This window comes from Gekko japonicus, unplaced genomic scaffold (genome assembly GCF_001447785.1).
Source record: "Gekko japonicus isolate JY-2015 unplaced genomic scaffold, Gekko_japonicus_V1.1 scaffold313, whole genome shotgun sequence".
NCBI lineage: Eukaryota > Metazoa > Chordata > Lepidosauria > Squamata > Gekkonidae > Gekko > Gekko japonicus.
This window is the reverse complement of record NW_015174283.1, coordinates 109,669-124,636: the sequence shown is the minus strand read 5'-3', so window position 1 is coordinate 124,636 and position 14,968 is coordinate 109,669. Positions and strand designations below refer to the sequence as shown.

Here is a 14,968-nt window from a genome sequence, read left to right as displayed (position 1 = left end):
ATTTGGGATCTCCAACAGAGAATTCCCAGCACCCTCACAAATCTACCATTCCAAGAATTCTCTGTGAGAGGCACTGGCAGCTGAATCAATATCCAACAGTTTAGGCGGGGGTTGTGTATGCATGTGGGCTATAAGAAGTAAGCAGCATCAGTAATGGATTTCAGTAAAACAATACATGTAATGCTACCTCTTTGTTTCCTCCTCCCTCATTATGAAGACTTCCTATGCCGGGAACAACGGATTGTTTCAGACTATAGGAGTCAATTCAGGGGGGGGGGGCAGGGGGGTTGAGAAGGGGCACCAAAGTTACACTGCTAAGCTCTTACTTTCAGATTTTGCATAGATGTAAGTAAACTGTCTGTCTGTCTGTGTAAGGACACATGAAGCTGTCTTATACTGAATCAGATCACTCTGGTCCACCAAGATCAGTACTCTCAACGTGGCCTGGCAGTGGCTCCCTGGGGTCTCACAAAGAGGTCTTTCACATCACCTACTACAACCTGATCCTTAACTAGAGATGCTGGGGATTTAACCTGGGACCTTCTGCATGTCAAGCAGATGTTCTGCCACTAAAACACAGCCCCTCCCAAATCTATGGGACTTCACTTCCAGTGCTGCAGACCTTATCTGAATCATGCTCCCACATGCCTGCTAGCTGCAAATTGCTTGAGACATCTGAACATGAAACTCCCTTTGTTCGGGCAGTCTGGAAGTGGCACACAATCTTTCTATGGTGTTCTCTCCGTGTTGTAATTTTAAGTTTCTTAAGGCAATGGTTTCCCATTGTTGCATAAAGCCCCCTGGACATAGGCAGTGTTGTATAAATGTATTATCATTAAATTATCATTAAATAAAAATGTGCTGCTAGCCAGAGTTCTAAGGGCCATGGGGAGGTTGCTGCCCCCCCCTTTCCTAGAAAGCAAACCATGGGAAGGGAAAGCTCAGCCATCAGCCAGAGAAGAAGCAGACCCAGGGCATTTCTTTCCCCATCCCAGTCAGAAACAACACGTTCCAACTACAAGTTGCCTTCATACTGAAGAAGAGAGAGGAAATGGACCGACCAGAGAGATCCTAAGAACTTCAGGATAGTGTCATCACTGACAGGGAGGATTGTGAGGCACTCCAAAGGGATCTGTCGAGGATGGGCGAGTGGGCGTCAACATGGCAAATGGGGTTCAATGTGGCCAAGTGCAAGGTGATGCACATTGGAGCCAAAAATCCTAAATATAAATATACATTGATGGGGTCTGAACTGGCAGAGACTGAACAAGACAGAGATCTTGGAGTCATAATAGATAACTCACTGAAAATGTCGAGACAGTGTGTGACTGCAATAAAAAAGGCCAATGCTATGCTGGGGATTATTAGGAAGGGTATTGAAAATAGATACCCAATATCATAATGCCCCTATATAAATCAATGGTGCGACCTCTGGTGACGCAGCCACGCTGCACTTCGGGGGGCGGAGTTCCCCACGGGGCCTGATTTTGCAGCGGCAGAAATCGGTCCTCCAAAGCGGGGGTTTACCCGCCACCCGCCCCCACTTGGCAGCCCTAGGAACAAGAGAACACTGAGTCCCTTCCTGGGCTCGCCATGTGGAGAGCTAGCTGATAAGGGCTGTGAATCACATTAAACCTAGGTCTCGGCGGCCTTGCAACTTCTAAATAGCATTCCATTCTTATTGCATCCTAATTCCTTCTACAGAGGCTTCTTATACACAGAAATGCAGATATAAAATATATGTTCTGCTATAAGTTTCTCTAATCAGAAGATTCTAGGTTACATACCAAAATCTGGATCTATTATGATTAAACCTTTGAAGGCACAGTGACAGCTGTCAATCTACATCAAGGAGAGAGTGTCAGAAATCACATTCAGGAATCACATTCTTTCCCCCTTGTCCTACAGTCTAGAGAGGAGTCATAATTCTGTGAAAACTCCAGGCCTAACCTGGAGCTGGGCAAACCTAGTTGAGCCTGTGAGAGCTTTTGACACCACCACAAAATGGCTACCATGGGAGATGGGAGCATTCACTGCCACGTTGCTGTGCCTTCCCTCACCTTGCCAGGGTGCAGGAAGCGGGGAGTAGGGTGGGCAGCAACTTAGAGGCCAGCTGAGAGGTATGATGAAAGTTCTTGAAGTTGTGTGGGGATCTCTCAAGAGCTTCCTTCCTACCTGTCATGAAACGTCATAAATAATTCTGGAGAGCTGTTAGGGGGTCAGAACTGAGGAAATATTGCCGTCACTCAGCCACGAAAATGTTTCCACTTTGAGGAGCCACGAGAGCACCCACGGCTGCCTATGCCATTAATCTGAACTAGTTGTGGATGAGGACAATGTAGCAAGGTCTGCTGTGGTATTCTCATGAGACAGTGAGGGAATTAAACGGTGCTCAGGCCTCCTACTGCAGGAGTCTGCTCCAAGCTACCCAGTGGTGTTGAGAAGTCCCTCTTTGCGAGAAGCCTTTGTGCCCTTTACTTCCCTCCCCAGCACAAGGCATAGCAGCTCAAGGGAGAGAGAGAGAGAGAGAGAGAGACTGCCAGTCTGAGTAGATAGTACTGAGTTTAATGGACCAATGGTCAGATTCAGCAGAAGGTAACTTCATGTGTTCAACAGACATCCATTAGGCCAAAATGATATTTCCTAGGGCACTGTCGATGGATTGTAGTTACCTCAGGACCCATCACCATTTGGGCCACTATGGCTCAAAGGTGTACTAGAGCCCCATTTGAATTTAGACTAGGGTTACCGACTTTGGGTTGGAACGTCCTGGAGATTTGGGGTTGGAGCCTCAGGAGGGCAGGGACCTCAGAGGGGTCTAATGCTACAGAGTCCCAAAGGATCCATTTTCTCCAGGGTAGGGTTGCCAGATTCTTCCAGGCCACTGGCAGGGAATGGGAGGGTAGCATTGCCACATCCAGGTTGGGAAACCCCTGGGGATTTGAGGATGGAGCCTGGGGAGGACAGGGGCTTCAGCAAGGTACAATGGCCTAGAGTCCACCCTCCAAAGCATCAATTTTCTCCAGGGGAACTCATCTCTGTAGTCTGGAGATGAGCTGGAGATGGCACCCCTAAGGGTAACCAATAGCTGTAATCTGCAGATCAGTTGTAGTTCCTGGAGATCTCCAGACCTCACCTGGAGGCTGGCAGCTGTGAAGCAAGAAATGGGGTTAAGCCCTCCAGTTTGCCATTGCACCATTAAAAGGGCCTTAGGTTAGAACAAAAATGGTGCAATGGCAAACTGGAGGGCCTTGGAGCTGCGGTGGCTCAAGTGGTTAAGACTCTGAACTGCAGGCTGTGGAAGGTCAGTAGTTCAGCGGTTCAAGACCCGGGTGCCGCAAGACAGGGTGAGCTCCTGTCTCTAGTTCCAGCTCCTGCCAACCTAGCAGTTCGAAAGCAAGAAATTGCAAGTAGATAAATAGGTACCACTTCGGCGGGAAGGTAACAGCGTTCCGTGCGCCTTGGCGTTTAGTCATGCTGGCCACATGACCACGGAAACGTCTTCGGACAGCGCTGGCTCTTCGGCTTTGAAACGGAGATGAGCACCGCAACCCTAGAGTCGGATTCGACTGGCTTTCGAGCAAGGGAACATTTACCTTTTTAAAAGGGCCTTAGGGGATTACTATTAGCCCGTTGGGGTAGATAGCCAGATGCCCATGTCAGGTGGATATACAAGCAGGGTGGAATTCCTCTGTCGTTCAGTGCATTTTAAAAACCACTGGGAGCACCGATCACTGAATGCCCAGCATCTTTTCTGGGTTGGCCCTCAGTGTGCCATGTGTTTAAATGCCAGGTGGGTTGGGGTGCTTCCCCACAGGGCCCAGTTAGCCTGACCCTGTTCTCTGTCTTGGCAGAGCTGAGCTAACATATGGTTAGCTGGGTGCTGCTATGCCCATCAGGCCTCGATTCCCTCCTCCTTCATCTGGACTATTTTCCTGCTGGCAGACCAGAATTCCCTCCCTAACCTTTTCCTAAAATGGGCATACAGTTTAGGAGTGCCTACGCTGTGTCACTGGCAATCCTTGTGTGACTCAAGAAATCTGACAATCTTATAATGCCAGTCTCCCCAAATTCCCATCCCCCCCGCCCCTTACCCTGCCATGGGAAATTTAGAAGGAAGGAAAAACAAAACAGGACTGCATTTCCTTATGCCCTTCCAAAATCTTTCATTCACTCTTCCCATGGTTAGGAAGGAACTCTGCTTCACTGGGAGCCTGGCTGAGTTTTACACATTCTACGGTTGCCAAGTCAACTGAATGTGGGAGTCCAGATTCCTATAAACACACATACCCTTCATCACAGAGCAACCAGGAATCTGTTGGAGGAGGGTTGGCATATTTGGAGCCAAAAAGGTGAAATTTGGTATCCAGATTCGTTATGGCACAGAGCTTCTGTGTACAATTTTGGCAGGTGCGGCTTCTCCTAGCGTTTGCAGCAGAAGGAGATACGTTGGCAGAAATTCTCCTCTACTACATGCAATGATGTCTGGGTTCACACATGCAGGGGAAAGGGACGTGGGAATTAGGTGGTAAAATGCTGAAGTGTTAAAAAGGGCTGTACCACTTAGGAACGCTTTCCCCTCCTACTGCAGAATCCCATTACGCCATCCCAGAGGGCTGCTGACCCCCCAGAACAAAAATTGTGTGTGTGGGCTTTTACAGTGAGGAGGGGAATCAATGGAGATTGTCACTCCTCATAATGGTACTTATGTTTTCTTAACCATGTGTTTGGATACAGGCCGTTACTGGCCCCTTTTCCATTAACATTAAGAAAAACGTGCTACCCTTCAGAGTGGGAAGCACTCTAATGTTTTCTGAAGGCACTGTGCCCTAAGAGCTGTTTGTTTGTTTTTAAATATGGTTCTTGTTATGAAAGACAGTCACTTTGTATATGTTTAGTGTATAACTCATTTATATTTAACTAATTTATTGAGAAGATCTTCATTTTTGTATTTCTACATACATTTCGGAGTACATTTTACAGTTTTAAGAAAAACTACTGATTTTTGGGAGCCATGGTGGCTCAGAGGTTAAGATGCTGCAGACCGGAAGGTCTGTAGTTTGGCAGTTCGAGACCCGAGTGCTGCGTGATGGAGTGAGCTCCCATCTCTGGCCCCAGCTCCTGCCAACCTAGCAGTTCAAAAGCAAGATATTGCAAGTAGATAAATAGGTACCACTTTGGTGGGAAGGTAACAGCGTTCTGTGCGCGTTGGCGCTTAGTCATGCTGGCCACATGACCACGAAGAAGTCCTCGGACAGCGCTGGCTCTTTGGCTTGGAAACGGAGATGAGCACAGCCCCCTAGAGTTGGGATTCTTTACCTTTACTCAGATTCTTTAATGTCAGGATGAACTGTGGAGGAAACAGCTGACCTTTTAGCAGTACTTTTTAACTGAAAAGCCTGTTACAGCCTGCAAAATAAGTGAATCTTGTGGAAACTGAAAGACTCGGCCTGGTTATTCCTGCAGTAGAATTAGGTGATAGAATTCTGAAGTGGTAGAGTAGAATGTGCTTGAGATTCCGTGTGAGGTGTCACATTTTTAAAACGCTCTACCATGGAAACTATCACTAAATTCAGCCACTGTATCAGACAACTGGAGAGTAGCAAATGTTACACCAATTCTTAAAATGGGGTCTAGAGGGGAACCAGGAAAGTACAGGCCAGTCAGCCTCATGTCTGCCCAAGGCAAACTAGTAGAAACTGTAATCAATCAAAGATAGAATTGTTAGGCACATAGATGGGCAAAGCCTGCTGAGGAAAAATCAGCATGGCTTCTGCAAAGGGAAGTCCTGCCTCACCAATCTTTTGGAGTCCTTTGAGAAAGTGAACACACATGTAGATAACAGTGACCCGGTAGGCATTATATGCTTCAACTTTCAAAAGGCTTTTGACAAGGTACCTCACCAAAGACTCCTGAGTAAACATAGCAGTCATGGGATAAGAGGCCAGGTTCTCTTATGGATTTAAAATGGATTAAATGACAGGAAGCAAAGAGTCGGAATAAATGGACAGTTCAGACTTCACACAATGGAGAGAAGTAAGCAGTGGGGTCCCACAATGATCAGTACTGGGGCCAGTACTCTAATGTATTCATAAATGATCTGGAACTAGGGGTGAGTAGTGCAGTGGCCAAGTTTGCAGATGGCACAAAATTATTCAGGATGGTGAAAACCAAGGTTGACTATGAAAAGCTCCAAGAGGATCTCCACAAACTGGGTTGAGTGGGGGTTGTTGTTCAGTCGCACAGGTGAGTCCAACTCTTTGCGACCCCATGGACCACATCACGCTAGGCCCTCCTGTCTTCCGTCGTGCTCTGGAGTTTGCTTAATTTCATGTTCGTTGCCTTGATAACACTGTCTAACTATCTCATTCTTTGCCATCCCCGTCTTCTTTGACCTTCAGTCTTTCCCAGCATCAGGGTCTTCTCCAGTGAGTGCTCCCTTCTCATTTGGTGGCCAAAGTTTTTGAGCTTCAGCTTCAGTATCTGGCCTTCCAGGGAACCGTCAGGGTTGATTTCTTTTAGGATTGACTGATTTGATCTTGCGGTCCAGGGGACTCTCAAGAGTCTTCTCCAGTACCATAATTCAAAAGAATCTATTATTCGGCGCTCAGCGTTCCTTATAGTCCAACCCTTGCAGCCATACATGACTACTGGGAATACCATTGCTTTGACCATATGGACTTTTGTTGGCAGGGTGATGTCTCTACTTTGTATTATGCTGTCAAGGTTTGCCACTGCTTTCCTCCCAAGGAGCAGGCGTCTTTTAATTTCATGACTGCAGTCACCATCTCAGTGATCTTGGATCCCAGGAATGTGAAGTCTGTCACTACTTCCACGACTTCCCCTTCTATTTGCCAAGGAGTGATGGGGCTGGATGCCATGATCTTAGTTTTTTTGATGTTGAGTTTCAAGCCAACCTTTGCGCTCTCCTCTTTCATGCTGAGCAAGAGGCTCTTTAGGTCCTCTTCACTTTCTACCATTAGAGTGGTATTGTCTGCATATCTGAGGTTGTTGATGTTTTTCCCAGGCTGGCATTTCGCATTATGTACTCTGCATATAAATTAAATAAGCAAGGGGACAATATACATCCTTGTCATACTCCTTTTCCTATGCTAAACCAATCAGTTGTAACTGTCGCTTCTTGACCCTTATACAGGTTTCTCAAGAGACATGTGAGGTGGTCTGGTACTGCCATCTCTTTAAGGACTTGCCATAGTTTGTTGTGATCCACACAATCAAACGCTTTAGCGTAGTCAATGAAGCAAAAGTAGATGTTTTTCGGGTACTCCCTTGCTTTCTCCATAATCCAGCGAATGTTGGTAATTTGATCTCTAGTTCCTCTCCCTCTTCGAAACCCAGCTTGTATTTCTGGCAGTTCTCTGTCCATGTACTGTTGAAGCCTAGCTTGTAGGATCTTGAGCATGACCTTGCTAGCGTGTGAAATGAGTGCAATTGTGCGATAGTTTGAACAATCCTTGGCATTGCCCTTCTTTGGGATTCGAATGTAAACTGACCTTTTCCAATCCTGTGGCCACTGTTGTGTTTTCCAAATTTGCTGGCAAAATCAGTGCAGCACTTTAACAGCACCATCTTTAAACACTTCGAAGCTGGGATACCATCACCTCCACTAGCTTAGTTGTTAGCAATGCTTTCTAAGACCCATTTGACTTTGGATTCCAGGATGTCTGGCTCAAGGTCAGTGATTGCATCATCGTGGTTGCCAAGGACATTGAGGTCCTTCTTGTATAGTTCTTCTGTGTATTCTTGCCATCTTTTCCTAATCTCTTCTGTGGGGGACGATGTGGCAAATGAAGTTCACTGTTGGTAAGTGTAAAGTGATGCATATTGGGACAAAAAATCCCCACTTCAAGTATAGGCTAATGGGGTTTGAACTTGATGAAAGAGTTGCTGGAAAAGATTCTGAGATGCTGTCCTGAATCGTATGAGTTATGAAAAGGCTAGGCAGCACCTGCGGGACTTGAACCTTTAACTGGTTGTTTGGATGCATGCTGGGAAGGTAAAATAGCTGTCTCTCTTTCAGTTCTACACATTTGAGTAAATTTCACTTTTTGATTGGAGGGTATTCACACCATATTATTCATAATGTGTCTATACTACAAACTTGCTGAGACTGAGGGGAAAAGATATTGGGGTTGTAGTGGATGAAAGTGTCAACAGCTGCAGTGGTGACAAAGGCAAACTCTATGTTAGGGATTATTAGGGAAGGATATTATGATGCCCCTGTATTGATCTATGGTATGGCCTCTGATCACCATATCTGCCAAAGGATATTGCAGAGCTGGAAAAAGTACAGTGGAAGGCAACCAGGATGATTAGGGCGTCAGAGCACCCTCCCAATGAGAAAAGGCAAGGGGGAACATGATAGAGGTTTATAAAAGTATGCATGGTGTGGAGAGAGTTGACAAAGAGAAATTTTTCTCTCCCCAAATACTAGAACTTGAGGGCATCCAATGAAGCTGATTCAGGACAGACAAAAGGAAATACTACTTTAACACAGAGAGTTATTAAAATGTGGAATTCGCTGCCAGAGATTGTTGTGATGGGGTAAACATTTTTTAAATAAACCAAATAATAATAACAATAAAACCCTTGCTGCTGTCTCGTTCGCTTTTTAGTCGTCTGAAACTAATGATAGGCGTGGATAAAGAGGCGATGAGGAAGTCAAACGCTTTCTGCACATAGTCGGAGTTCCTCCAGGCACGTGCAGTGTCCGAAAAAGACACAAACTTGACTAACCTAAACATAAGCTTGAATCCTTTGAGCACTTTCCCTGCCATTAGCTCGCTAAGACTGCATATCCCATCAAGCTGGAGGATGCCCCGCCATCCCTTTGGACCACGAGTGGGGGAAGGGGCAGAACACAAAGCCGGCTTCGGCGGGAGCACACACAATTCCCAGCATGCGCCGAAGGAGACAGGAGCGCGCGCGCCCAGGACAGGGGGACAAGGACTCGATTTCCCAAAATACCCTTCGAGACCGGACCGGAAGCGGCATCTCCTGGAGGTTGGCTTAAAGTGGAAGCGCCGAGCCGGGGCGGGGCAGCAGTTCCTTTCAGGCCTCGCTTGATGCGCAGACCGGGTCGAAGTCGCCGCTGAGGAAGCCGAGAGTGCGAGGAGCAGCTGTAGAAGTACCTCCACCGCATATCCACCCTTCCTCCTTCCCTCCCTCGCCCACAGCACCATGGTAAGGACGATGTGCCCCCCCTCGCCCCTTCCCCCACGCCCCCCTCCCACAGTGGCAGCCATCTTGTTTCCTGGCCGCCATTTTGTGGGGGGCTTTGGGGGGGCTTCCCTGCCTGCTTGGGTGTGTGTGTGTGTGTTCTATATACGCTTCACCTGAGTGTCGTCTCCTCAGCTCTCTTATTAGTCACGTGGCTATTGGGAGGGGCGATTAAGGGGGGGGATGCGTTCTCCTCTCCTCCCTGCTATTCCTTCAAACCCCCAAATTCTGGGGACCGTCTTCTTTACAAGTTCTGTGGTTGAGGGGCTGAGGTTGGTACCCAGGAGGCCGAGCTCCGGTTCTGAGCACGCGGGCTTTCTTCCCTTCACGTTTGCTTTAGCTTTTGTTCTTGCACTTGTAAGCTTGGGGAGGGAATTCGGACATTCTCGCTTGCATTATTTACCCCGGTCTCCTTCTCCTTTTTTGCTGCGCTCTAACAAGCTTCCTTTGCAAGAAATGCAAAACTGCAGAGGGTAGGCCATTGTTGCTGTCATTAAGTCTGGGGCACGCACCCGGTGGGGGTGGGGTGAACCTGCAGATCATTCTTGCCCTAGAATATGCTAATCGGAACCCTGGATGTTGTCTTCCTCCTCAACAGCTTCCTTTGTGCAGTGGTTTCCACTTTGTGCTGTCTCAGCTACTCCTGAGGCGCTAGCTTGCCAAAACTCCTTTCGGTGCTGGAAAGAGAACCTGGGAGGTCTGCGTTTGTAATACGCGCCCCCTCCCCCCCCTTGCCGAAATGCTTACTCACAGGTTGAAATCTATCCCCAATGTACACCCTCCTCATTTCTCCCAAGGTGCTATTGACTAAGGCTGTCTCCTTATTTAGTGATGGCACTTCATAGCAGTTGTGCATTTCTTGACAAAAGCTGCTAGATACTTCGACTTGTGTAAGTGACAATGGGAACATGCATGCAATTCCTCATTGCCCTTTCTACTGGCTCTTCAGTCCTCCTCTGCTCTCCCCCCCCCCCTTTTGGGCCATGCAGTACAATTCTGCTTCCTTTTCTGGAGCTGGTGGCCAAGTCAGGGAGCCGCCCCCCAGCGTGGCTGCTTTTGTGCGCAAGCTTGCTTGCTTCAATCTTACTTTTTTCTCACCTCATCCCATAAATGAGATAATGAACCAACTTTCCCTTCTGCCCTGTTTCCAGAGACTTGTTTTCTGGAGTGTTCCGTAATGAGTGCCGCTTCTCAGAACGGGTGATACTGTCTACACGTGCCATCCCATACCACGGCAGGCAGGAACTGACAGAAGGGATTGTTTCCCTGTATGTGCTCATTACAGGAATGCTGCTTATGTGCCCTTTTTAAAGGATAATTGAGGCCCTTGTTTGGAATTTGTCCACCTTTCTACAAGGATGCTTCAAAATGTTGACACATGACCAGTCAAGCACTAGTCACAGCATTGAGCCAGGATGAGGGTGGCTAGGGAATGTATGGACACCAGCAATCTTTGGTTTTCTTGGCAGGTAGTTAAATTTCTGGCTCGCTTTGGTAGCCCAAAATCTTTTTGCCCTGCTGCTGTTGTTTGCTGAGTTTGTGAAATCTTGTCCCTAATCTGGAGTTCTTCACTGGTGCTCTGATCACCTCTGCAGTGCTAAAAGGAAGGATAGAGGCTAGCTTGACATACTGCGTGGCATTTGTAGTACAGCTACAGGACGGTTCCCTTTGCCTGTTCCAAGTTCAAGAGAATTGCTTAAGCCTTGTCTCCTTCATCCGATGAGGGTTTCTTGTTGCAATCTGGAATGCATAGAGGCCTTCATTTTTTGAGCTTTCCTTGGACACAACACCCCCGGTGCTGGTTACTGTGGAGGCTCCAGCATGGCTGCTGCTGAATCCCTCTCCTTCTCCTTTGCAGGCATCAGGCGTAGCGGTTTCTGATGGGGTCATCAAAGTCTTCAATGACATGAAAGTGCGTAAGGCTTCTACCCCAGAGGAGGTCAAAAAACGCAAGAAGGCTGTGCTCTTCTGCCTGAGTGAAGACAAGAAGAACATCATCCTGGAGGAGGGAAAGGAGATTCTGGTGGGGGATATTGGGGACACCATTGATGACCCGTACTTGCACTTTGTCAAGATGCTGCCTGACCGTGACTGCCGCTACGCCCTCTATGATGCCACCTATGAGACCAAGGAGAGCAAAAAGGAAGACCTCGTCTTCATCTTCTGGTGAGGAACTCCTTCCCCTCCTGCCAAGTTGATACCAACTCGTTCTCATTCTGGCCCTTTCTGCTGCTTTGTTTCATAGAAATTCCAATATAATAAGTCACTGTTCCAGAGTCTCTCCCAGGCTGGTGAGAAGGTGGCAAAAGGCATGGATAGAGGACTGCCTTGTCACCTGTTCCCCAGCAGCTGCCTGTCCAACCTTACTTTCGGGTCTCTGCAAGAAGCTTATTATCCATGCACTGCTGAATCTCCTTCCCTAATGGGGTGTGGGAGAAGGGCTGAACCAAGAGCCATCCCTATTTCAGAAGGAATTGAGGACAGGACCCTTTGTAACTGGCAGGTTACTAGAGTGGAGGGTTCAGAGCTTTGTTGTAGTGGTTAAGAGTGGTGGACTCTAATCTGGAGAACCAGGTTTTATTCCCCACTCCTCCACGTGAAGCCTGCTGGGTGACCTTTGGGCCAGTCACAGTCCTCTCAGAATTCTCTCAGCCTCACCTACATCACAAGGCACCTGTTGTGGGGAGAGGAAGGGAAGGCAATTGTATGCCATTCCTCAGGGTAGAGAAAAGCAGGATATAAAAAAACAACTCTTCTTCAATGCAATTCTGGGGTTTTGCTCCTGGTCATCTCATTCTTGGGAAGCTGCTTACATTGGGGACATGGTGTTAACATCCACTGTTTGTGAATCTTGGGAATGCAGGATAGGATATGCCACAATCCTAGATATCTCTAGCACCCAATGGGTGTGTGCTGGCATTAATGTCTGCATTAAGGACAAGAGATTTAGCTAGAGGTGGCGCATAGGGTGAGGTCTGAACACAATGTTGCTCCCTTCCCACCCAGTAGGGTCGTGGCTGCTGCTAGAAGATCAGCCAATGGTACTTTTTGCTCAAATACATAATTGTAGTGTTGCAAGAGTGCATTAGCTGAGTAATGTTTAACTCTGGAAACTGCATTGCGCACCACTAAGGAATGCGACTACATGCATACTAATGAGTATGGGACTCATTTTCTTGTGTTTGTTGGGAACCATGTTCTAAAAGAGACATGCAGCATACTAGAGGATACAGGTGTTAAAAGGAAACAGATGAGGGCTCCTTGTCTGAGGAATTACTCCTTTGCCTCGGGGGTTAACAGGCAGTAGCAGCCACAGGCTGTCTTCCCCTGTACGCAGACTTGTTTGCTGGCCAGAAACCTGTTCCTTTAGACTACAAGCTGTTCCTTCTCTGCTCCAGAGTTGAGTTGGTCTGGCTCCTGTTGTACTAAGGTTGCTGTTCTCTACCTACAGGGCGCCTGAGTGTGCCCCCCTCAAAAGCAAGATGATTTATGCCAGTTCTAAGGATGCCATCAAGAAGAAACTTACAGGTGAGCGAACACGGTTGTAATACAGGGATGTTGGCATTGTTTCCACTATTTAATCCCATGTCTCAATATTGTGTTGCTTGAAAGCCATGAAGTGGTTTGTGGCTCAGCCCTGGAGCGCTAGGCTTGTGTAAACTTCATCGTTCACTGCATCCTGTCATTTGGGATTAGCAGGCTGTGAACACCTCTGGTGAGCAGTGCCAGCAGAGCATTGTGATGCTGCGACTCCTACTTTTGTGTGATCATAGCACTGGGTTTTGAAAAGTACTTTATACTGTATTTGTCCCTCAACAAATGGTGGTTACTATAAGCTGGACTTGAGAGCCAGTCAAGTCTAGAAGGGCTTCAAATACAATTTTGTGCCACTGCTCCCCACACTTGGTGTGGTCTGTTTAGCTCTTGCCTTTTCTATCTTTCAGAAGATCACTTTAAAAAATATCTTAGTCTCGGGGTTTATGCAGCAGCTAGGTGGGCAGAATGGCTGCGGATGCTCTGAACTGAATGACAGGTTGGGCCCAAATACACATGCACCCTTCTGTTGCTGAGAGTTGGGTGGTGAAGGGGGGGGGGTTTCCCCGTCCGTTGTGTTTTTAGCCAGCCCTTCCTCCAAAGAGCTGTGGGCTATATGCTTGGTTCTCCCCATTTTATCCTCATAACCCTGTGAGATAGGTTAGTCTTCCTGCCCCAGGTCACGGTGATTCGTACATGGTGTGTTCTGACAAGTAACTTCAATTTTCCGGCTGGCTGTGGCACTACCAGCAGCATCCTACTTTGGCTGTGGCGGTATGACTGATAAGTCACAGCTGGCTTCTTGCAAGAGGTGGCAGTGAGGCCACAGGGTAACTGATGGTAGGCCAAATACACGGGTGAAGGATGGATAGCTTGCTGCTGCTATGGTGACTCTCTCCCATCCCCTCCCTTCAGGATGCGATTGCTGTTCGGCTCTGCTGGCTGAGAATGGTTTTTCCCGAACAATCTTTGTTCTGTCTCCAACCAGCTAGCTTCAGAGGTGGATGGGAAAGGGGGGGGGGGGAGCGCCAGATTATCAAGACAGCACTGGGAAACTGCCTGTTCACTTCCCACCTCTTTTTATTTTCCTCCCTCTGCAGGGATCAAACACGAGGTGCAAGCAAACTGCTATGAAGAAGTGAAGGACCGCTGCACCCTGGCGGAGAAATTGGGCGGCAGTGCTGTCATCAGTTTGGAGGGCAAGCCCTTGTGAGCCCCCTCCCCTGTCGTGCCAGTGTCTCCGGAGCTTCCATGTTAATGGCCCTGTGCTACCGTTTTTGGGTTGGTGGGTGGGATGTGGGGTGGGCTCCTCCTTTTTAGTTATGTTCCAGTTCTCTGCCTTTTCCATCTTCACCCATCTGGTGCTCCCCTCCTGTAAAAGCAGCTGCCCCCCCCCCCAACCTCGCAGCTGCTGTTGAAACTTGCCAAACCGTCGACAACTCTTCTCTCACGCCTCCCCCCACTCCTTTCCAGGCCCAGTCTTTCAGGTGACATTCCTCTCTGGGCCCCAGTCCTTGGCTGCCTCCTTTGCCCCCCGGGGGACCATCTGCTTTTCTCCATTCCAGCCATGGGACCACTCCAAGCAGGACTCGCTCCTGGCCAAGGCTTCAAGGGGGAGAGGGCATCTGAAGGCCCAGGGGGCCCCGACCGACTAAACCCCTCCCCCCCCTTATCTGCCATAGTGGCTTTGTGCTTGTCTGTAGTACTGTGTATAAATAAGATATTGTGGAGAAAAGTTGCACCCATCTCAATGTTGGGGGTGGAATTGCCCCACCCAGTGGAACTTAACAAAATATGGAAGCAGCACCAATAATGACCTTCAATAAAAAAATTAATGCTATTCTAGTGTCTGCTGCTCCTTTCTCACCTGGGGCGGAGGTGGGGGGAGCAGCGGGGCGGAGTACATCAAGTACATGGGCTTTTCTTTAACTTGGTGCTAAAATATTCCAGAGCTTGTGCCAAGGTATGTGAATGAATTCCTGCCAGTTGACCAAATATGCACATTTTGCTTGAGTGGAAACCCTGGGAAAGGGGGAGAGCTGAACCAGTGTTTAACCCGGCATGGTTGGGGAGTTCTGTTAGCCTAAACCGGCTTCTCTGTAACTTAAAAAGCATGAGCATTAAAAGTTTCACAGAACAATCTGTGGAAAATCCTGTGACGTTCTTGCCTCAAGCTAGCTTAACTGTTGCTTTC

The 14,968-nt window shown here is 48.0% G+C and overlaps 1 protein-coding gene across 1 annotated transcript; it reads left to right on the top strand.

The window, feature by feature from the left end:
• The first annotated feature begins 9,023 nt into the window (after positions 1-9,023).
• CFL1 (cofilin 1) lies at positions 9,024-14,411 on the top strand. Its single transcript, XM_015423918.1, has 4 exons — positions 9,024-9,204; positions 11,099-11,406; positions 12,692-12,768; positions 13,875-14,411. Exons 1-4 carry the CDS (start codon positions 9,202-9,204, stop codon positions 13,985-13,987), a joined length of 501 nt encoding a protein of 166 aa, XP_015279404.1. The 5' UTR covers positions 9,024-9,201; the 3' UTR covers positions 13,988-14,411.
• Positions 14,412-14,968: the final 557 nt, after the last annotated feature.